General features: G+C 49.3%; 1 protein-coding gene across 1 annotated transcript; it reads left to right on the forward strand.

Moving 5' to 3' along the window:
• The first annotated feature begins 586 nt into the window (after positions 1-586).
• LOC109736019 (uncharacterized) lies at positions 587-2291 on the forward strand. Its single transcript, XM_020295233.4, has one exon. It carries the CDS (start codon positions 1672-1674, stop codon positions 2152-2154), a length of 483 nt encoding a protein of 160 aa, XP_020150822.1. The 5' UTR covers positions 587-1671; the 3' UTR covers positions 2155-2291.
• The last annotated feature ends 17365 nt before the right edge of the window (positions 2292-19656 follow it).

Consider the following 19656-nt stretch of genomic DNA (forward strand, 5'->3'; position numbering starts at 1 on the left):
GAAGTAGGGCAACCGAGGCCCCGCCGCCACCATCCTTGGCGCCCTGGGCTTGCCCGGCGGCTGCCTCAGGCGGTTGCGAGGAGGTGGGACGAGGTGGGGAGGGGGCCGCGGCGGCGCGGCTAGGGTTCCCCCGCCGCCGCCGGGGAAGGCGACGCGGGGGTCGCGAGAGTTGGGGGTCGCTCCAGACGTATGTCGGCATTTTGAGGGGCAGTGCTGGAGATGTCCTAACTTACATTATCAGTGTCCTCGTAACTTTTGTCTTGAGAAAAATATATTGAAACATATCAATGTGAGATCTAGTTTTGAATGTCTCGTCGCGACGGATTTAATGGCAAGATTGGATTTTAAATCAGACCGGCAGTTTAAGCAACAAAACATTTTAAATTTTTCAAATGAGAAAAATATAAGATGACATCAGTTTTTACTCTAGTGCATGCATGATGAGAGGTGTTGGTCTCTATCGCTAAAATTGAAATGTTGGCTATATATCACAGTCCTAAATTTATACTACAACTAAAATCTATCACTATATCTATTATTATCAGCAGTACATACGGCGCCCTTAATTTGACGTCCCCACGCAATTCATATCACCACGCGTTCATGAAATCGCAAGGCTGGCAAGCATTGATTGCTTGCTCGTCCCAAAAGTCAGCCATGGACCGTGCACAGGTGAGACCATTGATCTCTACTACAAAACTAAGACCAGCATATATTAGTTAATGTCTATGTCAGTTACTCTGAAGTATTAGTCAGAGACAACCGGTTCCAAGTGTTGTGTTTCATAATCAAGAACTGGAGGGTCGCATATACATCACCCCATGCTTGCTTCCCCTTCAATATAATAACTAAAAAAAAGGCATCTGATGCTTCTTATGTGTTATGAAAATAGCTGATGCCAATGGTGGCGCCATTTGCATCTTTCTATAGTCCCAGATTGGATGTGATGTTGTGGTTTATAAAACAGAGGGAGATGTGATGTGATGCGACTATGGTTTGGCTAGCTAGGTTGAGACATCCAGTAGGGCACAAAGAAAGTTTGGATCAACTGGAGAGTGCGCGGTCCGAATCCGGTCGATATTGACAGGGGATGCTCATCGGAACGATCCAGTTCGTATAGCAACTTCATTTGGACCGAGCCTAGTAGGAATCAAATCCACAAATTTCGTAAGGTATCTACACAACATCAATCACATGTTCTTCATACGATTGTCATCAATTCTTGGAGCCGCACTCACGTGGATCCACACGCATCTCTGATGCAATGTAGGAGTACTGTACACGCGTGTGTCTACCCTGTAATCACAACTTGGGACATGCACCTGTCAAGTGCCCGGTCATCACCAGCCACCCACCTATGGGCTCGTCTCTCACAATGGTACAGAAGAAAAAAAATACCATACTCGTATTATACCCCTATTTTGTACAATTATTATCGCGTTGAATAGTACTCCGTACTAGTACTCATAGAAAGCAAAATAAAGACCATATTTCTGCAAATCAGATCATTCGCTCGCTCTCTCCCCCTCTCTCTATATATAAGCACCCCCCTGAATCGCGAGCCGCATCTCTTCTCTTCTCCCCGCGTCCATCTCTGGTTCGAATTAGAAGAAAGCTAGTAGTATTAACAGTGTAATTAGCGAGGGGGTAGAGGGGCTTAACCAGCGGCGCATGAGCCGAATGGGCAGCAACGGCGGCGGCAAGCTGGCAAGCTGGCTGTGGCACGCGCCGCGGCGGGCTCTGGGCCGCGCGCGCGACCTCTACGTGCGGAGCCTCACCAGCTGCGCGGGCCAATTCCCGTCCGACGCCTCCTTCGGCTACCCGTCCTTCGCCGCCGCGCCTGCACCGTGCAGTAGGGCCGCCGGCTACCACAGCTTCTCCGCCTCCCCCTCATCCTCCTCGCGGTCCTACGACGGCGACGACGACCTGCGGGAGCTCATGCGCGCCGCGTCGGAGAGACGGGCGGCCCCGGAGCGGCCGCCGGCGGTGCCCAGGAGCCGGAGCGTGGCCATGTTGAAGATCGACGAGGACGGCCCGTGCGACTTTGGTCTCGCCGGCGCCGGCGTGCCGTTTGCCAGGAGCCGGAGCTGCGCCGTCTCCGCCGGCCGGGCCAGTGGGCAGAGGGGGAGGGCCGCGCATGTGCCTGTGGCTTGATCGATTGTTGCACTGGGAAGCTTGCCTCGTGTCCAGCCTTCCTCTATTTTCCCCCTTCGACTTCGAGTGCAGAAATCCGCAATCGTGCTGTAAATCTAGTTAAGAAAGCTACAAGAGTATGCCTTGTGCTGTGTTAACCCTTCTCGCACCATTCTGTTCTGTCTGGAAATTATTCTGGCGCATTCGCTTGTAGTAATCTCTTCCGCGCAGCAGTCGCATGATATGCGATGTCCCCCTTTTCTTCTCTGTCCTTATCTTCGATCATGTTTACTCTCTGCCACGGCCCATCGGTGCACGGTTGCATCTAACCCATTCAAAAAAAACTATCCCATCTAAGAGGTGCTAACTAAAGCTAGTTCTTCTACTATATTTATTGTCAATATAACCCTGTTATTCAAACAACACTTCGGTTGGAAAAAAATTGGATGAAAACCGTCTCCACGAATCCTCCCGTGCGTACCCGACGTGAGATTGTGCCACCTGTCCCCTATTTGCATCCCACGACATCCGCTATAGCGCTCCTTTTTTTAGCTCGTTCCGTCCAGGCGCTTCCGCTCGTCTCGATCAGTACGCTGTTACGTCGGCTCATGAAACCGAACTCGATCCCCCGTCTGGTTCGATGCCCCACGGACAGCCAAGGCCGAGCGACGCCGGCGGAGCGGGGTGGCGGCACCGGCGGAGCGGAGTGGCGGCGACGACGGGCCAGGAGGCATCGTGGACAATGTGAGAGCTTGTGATGCCCCGAGACCGATGCTCTAGTTGTCTTCCATTTCTTTTAGTTGTTGTGGTGTGTTTATTGTGTTTGTTGCATTATCATAATTGTTTCGCATATTTCATTTCTATGTGTTTATGCCATGATCATGATGAATGCCATGCTATGTTTTGTTTATTGCATCATGTTCATCTTTTATTATATTGCATTGTGCCATTTCATTTTGTTGCATTGTGCCCCTTGTCATTTTGCATTATGCCATCCTTTGCCTCATGCATCATATTATAGCATTGTGTCATCCATATTGTTTCCAAGTCCATCACGTGCATTGCCCCTACATTATGTTTGTTGATTGCTCCATGTATGATCATGCATAATCACCTCCTCCTTCCTTCTTCTTTCTTTCATTTTGGCAAGTGACATTTTGCCCTCCTCCATAAATGTTCATTCTTTTCCTGATGCTATTGCACCATGCCTACACCCTTCCTACCAATTTTCAGCTCATTTGAAGATGTTTTGGTTGGGTTCAAAAATGGTCCAAGTTTGAATTTTATTCAAACTTGTATTATTTTTCTACCTCTAAAAATGTCCGAAGCAATTTTATCAAATGGTGTATAATTCCAGGAGTCCAGGGGCACATCTATTTCCTCCTTACCCCTCTCCTTTACCACTGGGCTTTTTGCTCTTTTGTTTCTGTTTTAAGAAATGGAAAAGGAAAAGCAGCAGCTGCTCAGCGCGGCAGACCCGCAGCCCAACTCCATCCCATGGTAAAATTCCCACGCGGCCACTGTTTACCCCTTCCCTGGACCCACCTGTCATTCTGTCATTCCCCTTACCTTTTTCTTCCTCCTCTCGCCAGCTCCCCCTCACGGTAAAACCCGCGAGCAGGGGTACATGGCCTCGGTGGCAAGCCACGGCGCTCGCACCCTTCCTTATAAACTACGCAACCTCTGCCCTAGGGTTCCCCCATCCTCTTCATTCCCTCCTCCGCCGTCGCCCGGAGGTTGGTCACTCCCCACGCGCCTGCTTCCCCCACCTCTAGGAGCCATGGCCGGTGCAGCCACGAGCTCGTCGTCGGCATAGGAGAGCCTCTGGGTCCCCGCTTCTTCGTGTAGATGCAAGAGGAGGTTGCCCCGATGTCATTTGCGCGCACAGCCGAGCCCGAGGACTTCATCCACGACGTCCCCATCTTCCTCTACTTCGTCTCCTTCACGGATCGGAGAAGTGCCAAGCTCAGCGAGCTTCCTGTCGTCTCCGTCAGCGCCTCCCCATGCCGCCTCTCCGCCGTCTCCTTTCCACTACGTTCGCGTCCACGCGCCCCGGATCAGCTACATCTTCTTCCCGGAGCGTGTCTTCATCCACTTGCTCATTTACGTCTTCGTCAGCGCGTCCTTGCCTCGACTCCATGCCTTCGCCATGTTCGACGACGCCGGCAAAACCCTCGATGAAGCCCCGATACTTCCCATATCCCTATCTATTCTCGTTTGTCCGCATAGCCATCATCCGCGCGTCGCTGGTTTCGGCTGCCATGGCCATGACCTTGAGCTCGAGTCCGTGCTCGTGCACATCGCTGTACACCTCCTCCGTTCGCTCTGCTTCTTCTTCTTCGATCAAGGGATAGGTTCCCGGTCGGGAGCCTGGGATTAGCAGGGTGGTTGTCGTTCTTCTTTTTCGTTTGTTTTCATCCGTAGTCGGATCCTGCTCTTCTGTATGATTACTGCTATGTATTGATATGATGTGTTCATGTTGTAGCTTGTGGCGAGTGTAAGCCTTTATCTTGTATTCTCATATATTCAGTACATGGTATGTTGTAATGATATCCACCTTGTTATGTGCTTGAAATGCGATTGTGCCCCAATCATGAATTCATCACGTGATTGGGATAGAATCGCATCTTGGGTGCTACAAGTTGGTATCAGAGCCTAGACCAACCATAGGAGCCCCTTGATTGATCTTAGTTTGGCCGTTGTCAAGTATAGAATAAAACTATTTTGGATTCTACTTATATCGGAGATTAGGAATTCTTTTTACTCCTCATCCCCTTCGCCGCTCTGGTGAGGAATCGTGACGTAGGTTTTTTGATTCTAGTCCTCTCCCCTTCAAATTTTTCTTTAGGATCACACAGGTGTTTTCGTTCGTTGTCAATGCTTTTCATCCGGTGCACTTCTCTGCAAGTTGATTCGATCCTCTTCAAGATCAATTCTCAGTTCTTCTCAACTGTGTCCATTCCATCCGTCTCAAGTTGCCTTTGTTTTTTCCCACCCGCCCACCCTTTTCTTCACGGAGCCGCAATCCTTAGTCGAGTACCCATTCTATTCAGGAGAAGCTTCTTCATTGTTTCCTTAATTGTTTCAATGGTGAATTCTCGTCTAGTTCATCATTGTTTGTCTCGCTTTCTTTTCCGATGGATTCAATTCAAGTATTTTGATGTTGATCGTATTCTTTTCCTTGGCTCAAACATTTATCCTTGCGCGTTCGCCTCTCGCTACTCAATTGCTCCGAAGTTCCGAAGATATCTCAGGAGATTCGTGTTTTCTCTCAAGACTCGTTCGTTCTATTTCGAGGGTGTCACCTCATTCAAGTCTTTCAGTCGTTCCAGTGCATCATTTCTCATTCTACAACCCTTTTCAACGGTGTTTTCTCTTTAGTGGGCCCTAACCCACAGGTTTTTTCCCCAGGATCCTACCTGACTCTTCTATTTTTCCGGATATACACAAATTCTATCCAAGTTCGATGTCACGGTGAGTCCTCTTCAGTCGATTATCTTCTTCGGAATTTCTCGTTCGTCTCCCCATCTTTTCATTTTCATCATCCTCTTTCTCTTCCGTTTCGTTCCTAAGATCTCGGGACAAGATCTTCTGTTAGTGGGGGAGTGTTGTGACGCCCCGAGACCGATGCTCCAGTTGCCATCCATTTATTTTTAGTTGTTGTCGTGTGTCTATTGTGTTTGTTGCATTATCATAATTGTTTCACATATTTCATTCCTATGTGTTTATGCTGTAAGGGCATATTTCTCCCTAAGTGGTTTTGGTGATTGATGACAATGCATTTGTGGACTAATCGTGTGCATTGAGCATTTCATATATCTCATGTCTAGGCACAAGACGATTTGGTGCCCCTCGGAGCCTATCGAAGACAACGTTTCTCTATGTTTCTCTTCGGTGGATTTGAGTCGCAGGAAAGCCGTACTATTAAGAAGGGGTCCGCTTCGAAAAGGTTAGGGTGGAATCAACATGTACACATCTGTTCCTTTGCACCACCTTTCCTTCGCTTCTTTGGAGCACTGGCCGTTTCCCTTGTCGTTGCGAAGATGAAGGCTTCCAAGTGCTACTGTTCTGTGGCTTGCGGTAGTACTGCTCAAGGGAGCAGTAGTACCGCAGTGGCCCACGGTAGTACCGCCCGCTGCAGCGGTAGTACCGCCCCTAGCACGCGGTAGTACCATGGCTGCTAGCCCAGAACGGTGAAATGCGCGGAAGTAGGGGCGGAAGTAATTTTTTACTTCCGCACCCTACGCGGTAGTACCGCTCCGTGTGAGTTGTAGTACCGTGCTGGACTTTTGCACAGACCAAAACTCAGCGGAAGTAGCCACGGATGTAATTTTATTAGTCCGTGCCTTCCCAACCCAGATGGAAGCCTACCTTGCGGTAGTACTGCAAGGGCGCGTGGTAGTACCACTCTGGCGGTTCTACCGCTTGTTGCTTTACGCAACAGGGCATTGTCTGGCCCCTGCCGCACAAACGGTAGTACCGCACTGCCCAGCGGTAGTATCACATGTCATTGCAGTAGTACTGTGGGTATGTGCGGTAGTACCGCATGTCGCGGGCTGAACTAGTGGGTAACGGTTGGATCCTTCCTCACACTATAAAAGGGGGGTCTTCTTCCCCAAGTTGACCACCTCTTCCCTCCCCAAGCTCCTGTGACGCCCCCGGCACGACCGTACACTAATCATGCACGCAAATGTGTACGATCAAGATCAGGGACTCACGGGAAGATATCACAACACAACTCTAGACACAAATTCAAATAATACAAGCCATGGGCCTCGAGGGCTCGAATACAAGCTCGATACACAAGAGTCAGCGGATTCAACAATATGTGAGTACAGACATAAGTTAAACAAGGATGCCTTAAGAAGGCAAACAGAAAAGCAACAACGATCGAAGAGGCAAGGCCTCCTGCCTGGGACCTCCTAACTCCTCCTGGTCGTCGACGGTCTCCATGTAGTAGTATCCATCGGCAGTGGCATCTGGCTCCAGGGATCCACCATCTGGTTGCATCAACCGGAAAGAAGAAGGAAGGGGGAAAGGGGAAGCAAAGCAATCGTGAGTACTCATCCAAAGTACTCGCAAGCATCAGATCTAAACTAAGTATGCATTGGTATCAAATGGAAGGGTTGTATCTGTGGACTGAACTGTAGAATGCCAGAATAGAGGGGAAGGCCTAGCCTATCGAAGACTAGCATCTTCAAGCAGCTCCAAGCATCTTGCAGCATGTAGAAGAGTAAAGAATAGCAATTTATATTTAACAAACATGTTGTAGCAATAATGCCTAGAGATCCTTCCTCGACTCCCCGCGAGAAAGCAATCCCGGAGCCACATATCTTAAGTATCCATTTCTAGTTGTAGTAGATCAAGATATAAGTCTGAACATCCATTACCGTGGACACGGTATTCGAATAAAGATCTTCCCTGCAGGGGTGCACCACGTTTTCCAACACGCTCGATCACTCTGGCCGGACACACTTTTCTGGGTCAATGCCTGGCCTCGGAAGATCAACACGTCGCAACCCTACCTAGGCTCAGCAGAGAGGTCCCCGCCGGTCTACCTCCTAAGCACTCCGGGGTCTGGGCCCATCGCCCGTTGCACTCCGGGTCGTTGTGTGCAGGGTGCATACCAGCACCACCCGTGTAGTGGATGGCACGATCCGACCGTGCCACAATGCTGAACTGGACATCTGACAAAGCTTCGGTTGATACCACGACGTCGAGGCCCAAATCTATTCTCGCGTGGTAGTTAGTGTGTAAAGGCCAAAGGCCAACTCAGAACAAATACCCAAACCTGTTAGTGCATTGGGGGCTCGCGGAGACGAGCAGAGACTCACGATAATGTGACCCCATCGCCCCATCTCGAGGAAATACGGCAAGGGCAAGCCCAGCCCACTCGAGGGTTGCCTGACTTCCCGGCCGTGCCTCGTAACCATCTTGCGGGTGCTCTCCAGGCCCGCCCGACTTTCCCAAAGGTCTCAAGTAATGTCAAGGTAATCGTGTGTCCAAACATCAAGGGGAAAACCCGAGGAATCACCCCCGGAGGATTCCACTCAATGTAATCATCAAGGTGAACGTAAGAGGGACCACCCTCGAGGTTCACACTTGAGGTGTTGAACGACAGAGCCATATCGGGAATGGTGAAAGAGGAAATCACCCTCGATGACCACGACCGAATAGCTACACTACAGAATTATCATCAGGAGTGCGTTATGAGGGATCACCCTCGGCACTCGATAGTAGCTCTGCAGAGTCGAGCAAAAAAAGTGGCGTGATATGATGTGAGGTGTCGGGCTCTGGTCGTCGATCACGTAGATCGAGTCGTCGATGATGAAGCAGGGGCAACAAGGACAAGTGGGGGTCACTGATGGATCACTAACCAACCTATACTAAGCAGTTTAGGAGAAGCAGGTAGGTAACAAATGCAGGTACAAAAGCAGGCTATGCATCAGAATAGGAGCAATCAAATACAATAGCAAAATCTAATGCAAGCATGAGAGAATGGAATGAGCGATATCGGGATGATCAAAGGGGGGCTTGCCTGGTTGCTCAGACAAGAAGAAGGGGTCGTCGTCATCGTAGTTGATCACAGCGGCATCAACGGCAATCTCGGGGTCTACCGGAGAGAAGAAGGGGGAGAAACAGTAAATACATAGCAAGCAAGAGCATAACAGGACAATAGGCAGAGCTAGACGTGTTCTAACGTAGCGTTAGGCAATACTGGCAAAGGGGGGAAACATCCGGGGAAGTTTTCCCGGTTCCGGCCGTCTGTCAAACAGATGAACCGGAGGGGAAAAGTTGCATGTTCGCTATGCTAGGAATGTGTGGTGGACGAACCAACCGCGTGTTCGGATTCGTCTCGTCGTTCTGAGCAACTTTCATGTAGAAAACTTTTTCATCCGAGTTACGGATTATTTTATATTATTTTTCAAAGTTTTAAACATTTTCTGAAATTATTATTAATTCGAAATTGGAATTATGACGTCAGCACGACGTCATCATGATGTCAGCAGTCAACAGAGCGTTGACTGGTCAAACTGACGTATGGGTCCCGCTGTCATAGTCATAGTTTAATTAACAGGTATTAATTAACTAAACCAGTTAATTAGGTAAATTAAACAGAAGTAATTAAGTTAAGTTATTAATTAAACTAATTAATTAATAATAATATTATTAATGTTATATTTTTTAAACGTTTTTTAACAGGGGCGTGGGCCCCTAATGTCAGTGGCCCAGGGGGCCTTAGCGGGGCGGGCGAAACGGGTGCGGGCGTGGGCGCCCGTGTGCTCCCGAGGCCACCAGGGGGGCGCCGGCCACGACGGCTGGCCGGAGTAGGGCGGCGCGGCGAGTGCCGCGGAGGCACGGGCGAGCAGCACGCGAGCCGCAGCAGCGCTAGGCGGCAGCGGGCAGAGCATGCGCAGGACGACCACGGGTGCGGGGAAGGGCGCCTAGCGCGCGCCGCGGGCACGGCAGTGCGACGTTGAGCGCGAGCGCGCAAGGAAGAAGGCGCGGGGTGACCACGGCGAGCAGCCGGGACCGCGGGGCGTGCACGGCGGTGACAGGGGTAAGGGAGAGACAGGAGGGGTTCTCACCCCCGTTGTAGATGAACAGGGGGCCGGCGAGGCTTGACGGAGCCGACGAGGGAGAGATGAGGAGGCGAGGCGACACAGAGCGGCTCCGGCGAGCAGCGTCCGTCGGCGAGGTCGGGGCGTGGAGGCCCTTCGGATCCAGGAACAGGGAGGAGGATGGGGCCGCGAGGAGGACGACGACGGGGCAGCGCCGGCGGCGTCGGCGAGGTGGCACCGGCATGGTGGCGCCGGGGGAAGGGCGACGGCGTCGTGGTGAAGGGGTCGGGGCCCTCTGCCCCGATCCAGAAAAGGGAGAGAGGCGTGGGGGAAGCGAGTGGGGGGAGTGGGGAACGAGGGGGAGTGCGGGGTTCATGAGCGAGGGAAGTGGGGGATCGAGCGTGGGGGTCTCCCCTGGCGGCGCTGTTGGGAGAGGGTGGGGATCGTGAGGGAGTGGGGGTTGGGCTCTAGGGTTCGGTTGGGGGAGTGGGGGTTATAGGTAGGGGGCGGATGGGCCGGCCTAGCTGGGCCGTGGGCCAGCTGGGCCGTTTGGCCCCGGGGTTCTTTTCCCCTTTTTTGATTTGCCTATGTTTTCTATTTAAGCGAGCTACTGAAATATTTTTGTTAAATGTGGCACTTTGCACAAAAATAGATAGGATCAAGGTGAAGTTGCATAAAAAAGTTTGGGGTCAAAAGGAGTTGGCTAACCATTTTCAGAAATTGGAAAGGACAATTTAATTATTGTTGGACCACAAGATAAAATCCCACAGGCATTTTGGGAACTCAAATGAGGTTGGTTCCAGCTTCATAAATATCCAAGGATTATTTGCCACATTTTGAACATTTTAGTTTTCATGTTTGACAAACTTGGATTTTTGACTTTAAATTTGAATTTGAATTTGAATCATGATTTGGATCAAGTGAGGATTAGCAACAGTAATGTGATGAAATGGCACCATTAGCGGGGGATTACTGTAGCTTAATTATCCAGGCGTCACAATTCTCCTCCACTACAAGAAATCTCGTCCCGAGATTTAAGAGGTGGAGTAAGGGGAAAGTTATAAGGATGGACGTCTGAGAGGATCGGTATCCGGTAGTTATCTCAAGCAAGGAGGTTTTAGAAGCACCAGGAAACGTATCGAGAGTGCTATAAGGAGGTTCAATAATTATCAACCAGGTAGGCATCCAGCTGATGCCTAAAACAGGTGATGAATGGGTTCGGAGCAACGAAGAATAATGTTGCCTCTGATACTGGAATGAAAATTGGTGAGGAAGTTAGCTCATGATTTACATACAAAACCAGGTGCAAAGAATATTTCAGAATCAAGGTTGTTGAGGAGAGTCAGGTTTCGATCCTGTGGAACTATGGGTTATGGGCCCACCATGTGGGTTAAAAGCAGGAAGGGTGCTAACATTTGCATGGTCATGATAGCAAGGCAGGTCAGAGGATAACCTGTCAGTTATGTTGGCAACAACGTTGGTACCAAGGGCGAGGGACGGAGAGAACCATTTTCCTGCTCGTTAAGACGAGGCGGACCAATAGGCAAAGTTCTTGTCCATCGGTGGCTACCGGAATGTCATCAACAATAGTAACAAGGTCTGACTGACAGAGTTGTACACCGAGGTGTTTACATAAGCAGGGAATTATCACTGCTCAGATATGTTAGGTTGCAAGAAAGGTTAAACAAAGCAATGGAGACTTGAATCAGTTATCGGTGTTCTCGAGCGTCTAACAACTCAGAACCCATGGAAAATTTGAATCGGCGAGAATAATAGTTGATGAAAAACTCATAAGAGGTTATGTAGTTCCGTGATATTCTCGAGATACCAGAGGATAATACCCGAAGGTATATCAATGTAGAGGTTGAACAGGTGAAACGATCTGAATAAGACAAGTACTTTAACTTGTCCGATAAATGGATCAAACAAGAACAATATGGTCGGAACCACGATTGCAAAGGACCAAACATGGATACGAGATGAACTTATCGCAAGGGGGCTATTATTATAACAAGAAGCTTCCATGTTAAGCTCCACATCGGGTCCATGGGCATGAACACAAGGCTCAAGGTCGACTCCCACTTCTCTAATGCACAACTTTTCATTTACTTCTCGTCTCTGTCAAAGTTGTAGAATTGAAAATTTATCCAAAGAAACGCCAGTAGATATAACTTGCATAATCTTCGGGTTCACACAGTTTAGGGAAGCCATAGATTCAACCCATAGGGGCATCTTAGGAACATATACCACAACTTCATGAGTAAATTAAGCCCGGAAGAAGGGTATGTTTGACAAGAACGAGGGGTACAATTTACCAAAGGCATTATGTATCCGAGGGAAGGTTCACAAGGTTATTGAATATGAAGGATGTTGTCGGATAAAATCCACAGAGGATCTGGTGGTCCACAAGGGATCTGATGTGAGCAACGGTACTCAACCAGAAGAAGAAAGAATGCACGAAGGTCAGATTATAGAAGCAACTGACTAATACAGAGTTCAAAATGCAAAGGAATTATGATTCCCATGTCAAGGGATCAGAAGCAAACGCTCTGATCAAGAATGGATAAGTTGAATAGACTTAGGGCACAACCGATGGCAATCTGATTGGCCTAGAACCAACTCATGTTCAGGAAGACGTTTGAGCCGGAATGATAATTTATAAGGACCAACTGATGATTGTGACTACTCACAAACATATCAAATCAAAAGACTCAAAGTAATAATGAGAAAGGACGTCAATGGATACAGCTAGGAATATGGAATTAACCAGAGTGTAGGCATGTAAGACCTTATAGAGCAATAGGCGACAGAGGTCCTCGAAAGCTCGGATTGTATTATAAAGTATCTTATGGAGCATAAGAATAACTGGGGATGAATGGATACTCGATAAGAGCGAGTAATTATCCGAAGGGATATGCATGTGGCAAGGAACTGCAAGGCAGTAGGCACAAGGTATTCTCGGAACAAATAAGGAGAAATTCAGGGTATCTTGTAATAATAAGATCAACGAGGAATGACTGTATGAACGACAATGTAGGTAGTTACACCTAAGGATTTATCGGTGGTAGGGATCGCAACGGCGAAGGGTACAAGGGACTCGGTAAAACATGGGAGAGTATCTTCAGAATCATCTGGTGCACCAAGCAATCATTTGGAGTGAGGGGCTCTCCGAGAGAAAGTATTTACGAGATCCTAGAGTTAGAGTTAACAAAATCATTTAACCGAATAGAAGAGAGATCAGAGTCCCAGAGTATAGACGAGGAATAAAAGATCCTAATACCACCCAATTGGCGACGTGGGCCCATAAGCCACACAACCATGTTAGTAAATCAGTTTTTCAAACACTAGACTCAACTTCGGCCAAGGAGTTGGAAAGGGGGTTCCTATAGGCAGTCGGCTCTGATACCAACTTGTGACGCCCCCGACTCGACCGTACACTAATCATGCACGCATATGTGTACGATCAAGATCAGGGACTCACGGGAAGATATCACAACACACCTCTAGATACAAATTCTAATAATACAAGCCAGGGGCCACGAGGGCTCGAATACAAGCTCGATACACAAGAGTCAGCGGAAGCAACAATATCTGAGTACAGACATAAGTTAAACAAGGATGCCTTAAGAAGGCAAACAGAAAAGCAACAACGATCGAAGAGGCAAGGCCTCCTGCCTGGGACCTCCTAACTACTCCTGGTCGTCGACGATCTCCATGTAGTAGTATCCATCGGCAGTGGCAACTGGCTCTAGGGATCCACCATCTGGTTGCATCAACCGGAAAGAAGAAGGAAGGGGGAAAAGGGGTAGCAAAGCAACCGTGAGTACTCATCCAAAGTACTCGCAAGCATCAGATCTAAACTAAGTATGCAATGGTATCAAATGGAAGGGTTGTATCTGTGGACTGAACTGTAGAATGCCAGAATAGAGGGGAAGGCCTAGCCTATCGAAGACTAGCATCTTCAAGCAGCTCCAAGCATCTTGCAGCATGTAGAAGAGTAAAGAATAGCAGTTTATATTTAACAAACATGTTGTAGCAATAAAGCCTAGAGATCCTTCCTCGACTCCCTGCGAGAAAGCAATCCCGGAGCCACATATCTTAAGTATCCATTTCTAGTTGTAGTAGATCAAGATATAAGTCTGAATGTCCATTACCGTGGACAGGGTATTCGAATAAAGATCTTCCCTGCAGGGGTGCACCACGTTTTCCAACACACTCGATCACTCTGGCCGGACACACTTTTCTGGGTCAATGCCCGGCCTCGGAAGATCAACACGTCACAGCCCTACCTAGTCTCAGCAGAGAGGTCCCCGCCGGTCTACCTCCTAAGCACTCCGGGGTCTGGGCCCATCGCCCGTTGCACTCCGGGTCGTTGTGTGGAGGGTGGATACCAGCACCACCCGTGTAGTGGATGGCACGATCTGACCATGCCACAATGCTGAACTGGACATCTGACAAAGCTTCGGCTGATACCACGACGTCGAGGCTCATATCTATTCTCGCGTGGTGGTTAGTGCGTAAAGGCCAAAGGCCAACTCAGAACAAATACCCAAACCTGTTAGTGCATTGGGGGCTCGCGGAGACGAGCAGAGACTCACGATAACATGACCCCGTCGCCCCGTCTCGAGGAAATACGGCAAGGGCAAGCCCAGCCCACTCGAGGGCTGGCTGACTTCCCGGCCGTGCCTCGTAACCATCTTGGGGGTGCTCTCCGGGCCCGCCCGACTTTCCCAAAGGTCTCAAGTAATGTCAAGGTAATCGTGTGTCCAAACATCAAGGGGAAAACCCGAGGAATCACCCCCCGGAGGATTCCACTCAATGTAATCATCAAGGTGAACGTAAGAGGGACCACCCTCGAGGTTCACACTTGAGGTGTTGAACGACAGAGCCGTATCGGGAATGGTGAAAGAGGAAATCACCCTCGATGACCACGACCGAATAGCTACACTACAGAATTATCATCAGGAGTGCGTTATGAGGGATCACCCTCGGCACTCGATATTAGCTCTGCAGAGTCGAGCAAAAAAAGGGGCGTGATGTGATGTGAGGTGTCGGGCTCTGGTCGTCGATCACGTAGATCGAGTCATCGATGATGAAGCAGGGGCAACAAGGACAAGTGGGGGTCACTGATGGATCACTAACCAACCTATACTAAGCTGTTTAGGAGAAGCAGGTAGGTAACAAATGCAGGTACAAAAGCAGGATATGCATCAGAATAGGAGCAATCAAATACAGTAGCAAAATCTAATGCAAGCATGAGAGAATGGAATGGGCGATATCGGGATGATCAAAGGGGGGCTTGCTTGGTTGCTCAGAGCAGAAGAAGGGGTCGTCGTCGACGTAGTTGATCACAACGGCATCAGCGGCAGTCTCGGGGTCTACCGGAGAGAAGAGGGGGGAGAAACAGTAAATACATAGTAAGCAAGAGCATAACAGGACAACAGGCAGAGCTACACGTGTTCTACCGCAGCGTTCGGCGATACTGGCGAAGGGGGAAAACATCCGGGGAGGTTTTCCCGGTTCCGGACGTCTGTCACACAGATGAACCGGAGGGGAAAAGTTGCATGTTCGCTGTGCTAGGAACGTGTGGCGGACGAACCAACCGTGTGTTCGGATTCGTCTCGTCGTTCTGAGCAACTTTCATGTAGAAAACTTTTTCATCCGAGTTACAGATTATTTTATATTATTTTTCAAAGTTTTAAACATTTTCTGAAATTATTATTAATTCAAAATTGGAATTATGACGTCAGCTTGACATCATCATGATGTCAGCAGTCAACAGAGTGTTGACTGGTTAAACTGGCATATGGGTCCCGCTGTCATAGTCATAGTTTAATTAACAGGTATTAATTAACTAAACAAGTTAATTAGGTAAATTAAACAGAAGTAATTAAGTTAAGTTATTAATTAAACTAATTAATTAATAATATTATTATTAATGTTATATTTTTTTAAACGTTTTTTAACAGGGGCGTGGGCCCCTAAAGTTAGTGGGCCAGGGGGCCTAAGCGGGGCGGGCGAAACGTGTGCGGGCGTGGGCGCCCGTGTGCGCCCGAGGCCACTAGGGGGGCGCCGGCCACGGCGGCTGGCCGGAGTAGGGCGGCGCGGCGAGTGCCACGGAGGCACGGGCGTGCGGCGCGCTAGCCGCAGCAGCGCTAGGCGGCAGCGGGCAGAGCATGCGCAGGACGACCACGTGTGCGGGGAAGGGCGCCTAGCGCGCGCCGCGGGCACGGCAGTGCAACGTTGAGCGCGAGCGTGCAAGGAAGAAGGCGCGGGGTGACCACAGTGAGCAGCCGGGACTGCGGGGCGTGCACGGCGGTGACAGGGGTAAGGGGGAGACAGGAGGGGTTCTCACCCCCATTGTAGATTAACAGGGGGCCGGCGAGGCTTGACGGAGCCGACGAGGGAGAGATGAGGAGGCGAGGCGACGCGGAGCGGCTCCGGCGAGCAGCGTCCGTCGGCGAGGTCGGGGCGTGGAGGCCCTTCGGATCCAGGAACAGGGAGGAGGATGGGGCCACGAGGAGGACGACGACGGGGCAGCGCCGGGCGGCGTCGGCGAGGTGGCACCGGCGTGGTGGCGCCGGGGGAAGGGCCACGGCGTCGTGGTGAAGGGGTCGGGGCCCTCTGCCCCGATCCAGAAAAGGGAGAGAGGCGTGGGGGAAGCGAGTGGGGGGAGTGGGGAACGAGGGGGAGTGCGGGGTTCAGGAGCGAGGGAAGTGGGGGATCGAGCGTGGGGGTCTCCCCTGGCGGCGCTGGAGGGAGAGGGTGGGGATCGTGAGGGAGTGGGGGTTGGGCTCTAGGGTTCGGTTGGGGGAGTGGGGGTTATAGGTAGGGGGCGGATGGGCCGGCCTGGCTGGGCCGTTTGGCCCGGGGGTTCTTTTCCCCTTTTTTTTGATTTGCCTATGTTTTCTATTTAAGCGAGCTACTGAAATATTTTTGTTAAATGTGGCACTTTGCACAAAAATAGATAGGATCAAGGTGAAGTTGCATAAAAAACTTTGGGGTCAAAAGGAGTTGGCTAACCATTTTCAGAAATTGGAAAGGCCAATTTAATTATTGTTGGACCACAAGATAAAATCCCAGGGGCATTTTGGGAACTCAAATGAGGTTGGTTCCAACTTGATAAATATCCAAGGATTATTTGCCACATTTTGAACATTTTAGTTTTCATGTTTGACAAACTTGGATTTTTGACTTTAAATTTGAATTTGATTGAATCATGATTTGGATCAAGTGAGGATTAGCAACAGTAATGTGATGACATGGCACCGTTAGCGGGGGATTACTGTAGCTTAATTATCCCGGCGTCACAGCTCCATTGTTGCTTAAAGCTCCATTTTCGCCCGATCTCTGACCCTAGCCAATCAAACTTGTTGATTTTCTAGGGATTGGTTGAGAAGGCCCCGATCTACACTTCCACCAAGAGAAATTTGATTCCCCCCAATAATCCCTTGCGGATCTTGTTACTCTTGGGTGTTTGAGCACCCTAGACGGTTGAGGTCACCGTGGAGCCATATTCCATTGTGGTGGAGCTTTGTGGTGTCGTTGGGAGCCTCCAATTAAGTTGTGTAGATTGCCCCAACCTTGTTTGTAAAGGTTCGATCGTCGGCTCCAAGGGCACCAAAAGTGTAATCACGACATCTCGCATTGTGTGAGGCCGTGAGGAGAATACGATGGCCCTAGTGGCTTCTTGGGGAGCATTGTGCCTCCACACCGCTCCAACGGAGACGTACTTCCTCTCAAAGGGAAGGAACTTTGGCAACACATCCTCGTCTCCACCGGCTCCACTCTTGGTTATCTCTTACCTTTACTCATGCAAGCTTATATTGTGTTGTATCCCTTGCTTGCTTGTGTGCTTGTTGCTGTTGCATCATAGGTTGCTCACCTAGTTGCATATCTAGACAACCCACTTTGATGCAAAGTTTAAATTGGTAAAGAAAAGCTAAAAATTGTTAGTTGCCTATTCAACCCCCCCTCTAGTCAACTATATCGATCATTTCAATTGGTATCAGAGCCTCGTCTCTTTATTAAGGACTTTACTGTCCGAAGAGTATGGTTGACACTGTAGACGGTGGGGAGGAGCACCTTGGTGTGATTCCGTCCTCGTCTACGGCCGATGGGGGATCCTCGGTCTCTCGTGAGGAGTTCAATGCGGCTTTGGACACATTGAAAACCTCCATGACGACCGAGGTTGAAGGCATGTTCAGCAAGTTTTTAGAAGGCCTTAAATTATCCACCGCACCAATGAAAGTGGGTGATCCCGCTAACAAGGTGACGGATGCTAACTCCGACAAAGGGGAAGCTACTAGTGACAAAGTTCCTTTATCTAGTGGTTGAAGTGGGAATGGCATCTTTGCCCATGTTGAACCTCCACTTACTTATGGAGGACCGGTTCCCTCCACTCATTTGAATCATGTTGGTCCTCCTCCTAAGTTTGTGAAAAATGAGGATTTTGCCTCTTGGGTCTATCGCTTTAAACGTCAGTTAAATCATAGTAATACTAATCTTTGGAGAATCATTGAGCAAGGTTTCTACCCACATGACCCAAGCAACTTCACCCCTAGAGAAGCCGCGGATAATCAATTCAACGAGTCCCTCTCTTCATCATCCAAGATGCAATTCCATCCGAAGATATTGCGCATCTCCGACCTTTTACCGTGGCCAATGAAGCATGGCAACATGTTGTTTCCATTTACAAGGGAAGTGCAAGCATTCAACGCTCCAACTATGAAGTGGTGCAAGATGAAGCCAATGAGTTTGCAATGAATGAAGATGAAGAACCTCGTGAGCTTACCAGAGATTAACCACTCTTGCGGTCTCACTCCGAGATCATGGGAGCAAGGATACGAGTGACAATTGGATCAAGAGCAAGTTTCTCAAGGCCATGATGCCTTACCATAAGGCCATGTCCTCTGTCATCCGTCAAAGGCCGGACTTCCACACCTTGTCCTCAAGTGAAGTGTTGGATGAGTTTGTGGCAATGAGGATCTTGGACAGGACCGCCAACAATGCGGTGTTGCATTCTCAACGAGCAAAGAAGCCCAACCTTTCCTTGAAGGCCAAGGCTAGTGTGGAAGGAGAGGATGAAGAGTAAGAAGAGGAGAGTAACCTCAAAGATACAAAATATGCTTATCATGAGCACATGGCTCTCGCTTCAAGGCAATTTTGGAGCATGAAGAACTCAAGGCCCAACTTCAACAAGAACAACTCAAGTGGCGCCAAGTGCAAGCAATGTGTGAGGACATGCTATAATTGTGGCAATGTGAGCCACTTTGTTATGGAGTGCCCATATGAGAAGACACTACTGCAGGATACTGCTAACGCGACACTACGATCAGAGACCCTTTGCCGAAATTGTGTGCGATTCCATAATCGCAAACGATGGTGTAAAAAATGTCAAAAAAGGTGCAAAACATTTGCGATGACGGATGCATCAAACATGGTTCAGATTTTAGTTGCGTGTGCGATGCAGGGCATACAGTTAATCCATTCAAACTGTCTGCAATGAGGCAGAACACCAGAAACGGGCAGGCATAACAATGTGTGTGCGATGCAGGACACACGGTTAATCCATTCGAACTATTTGCGATGAGGTAGAACAACAGAAACAGGCAGCCATATCAATGTGTGTGCGATATACGACATACGGTTTACTTGGACGAACTGTTTTCGATTAGGGAACACAACAGAAACGGTTCAACTTAACAAGATGTGTGTGATATGCGGCATACAGTTCACATGCATGAACTGTTTGCGATGAGCCAAAAGAACACAAACGAGTCGTGTAAACAAGATGTGTGTGATACGTGGCAAACAGCCGACCCGGATGAACTGCTTGCGATGTGAAATTACAACACAGACGGTCAATACAGTTACTTCGTGTGCGATTCTGTGTGTACAAAAAACTTTGAAAAATGCAAACTAGTTGCTTGCGGCGGCGGAGTATCGTACACAATGCATC

Source organism: Aegilops tauschii, chromosome 2 (genome assembly GCF_002575655.3).
Source record: "Aegilops tauschii subsp. strangulata cultivar AL8/78 chromosome 2, Aet v6.0, whole genome shotgun sequence".
Classification (NCBI taxonomy): Eukaryota; Viridiplantae; Streptophyta; class Magnoliopsida; order Poales; family Poaceae; genus Aegilops; species Aegilops tauschii.

Excerpts from the sequence above, each read along its gene's own strand:
- LOC109736019 (XM_020295233.4), top strand. The coding sequence starts at position 1,672 with ATGAGCCGAATGGGCAGCAACGGCGGCGGCAAGCTGGCAAGCTGGCTG.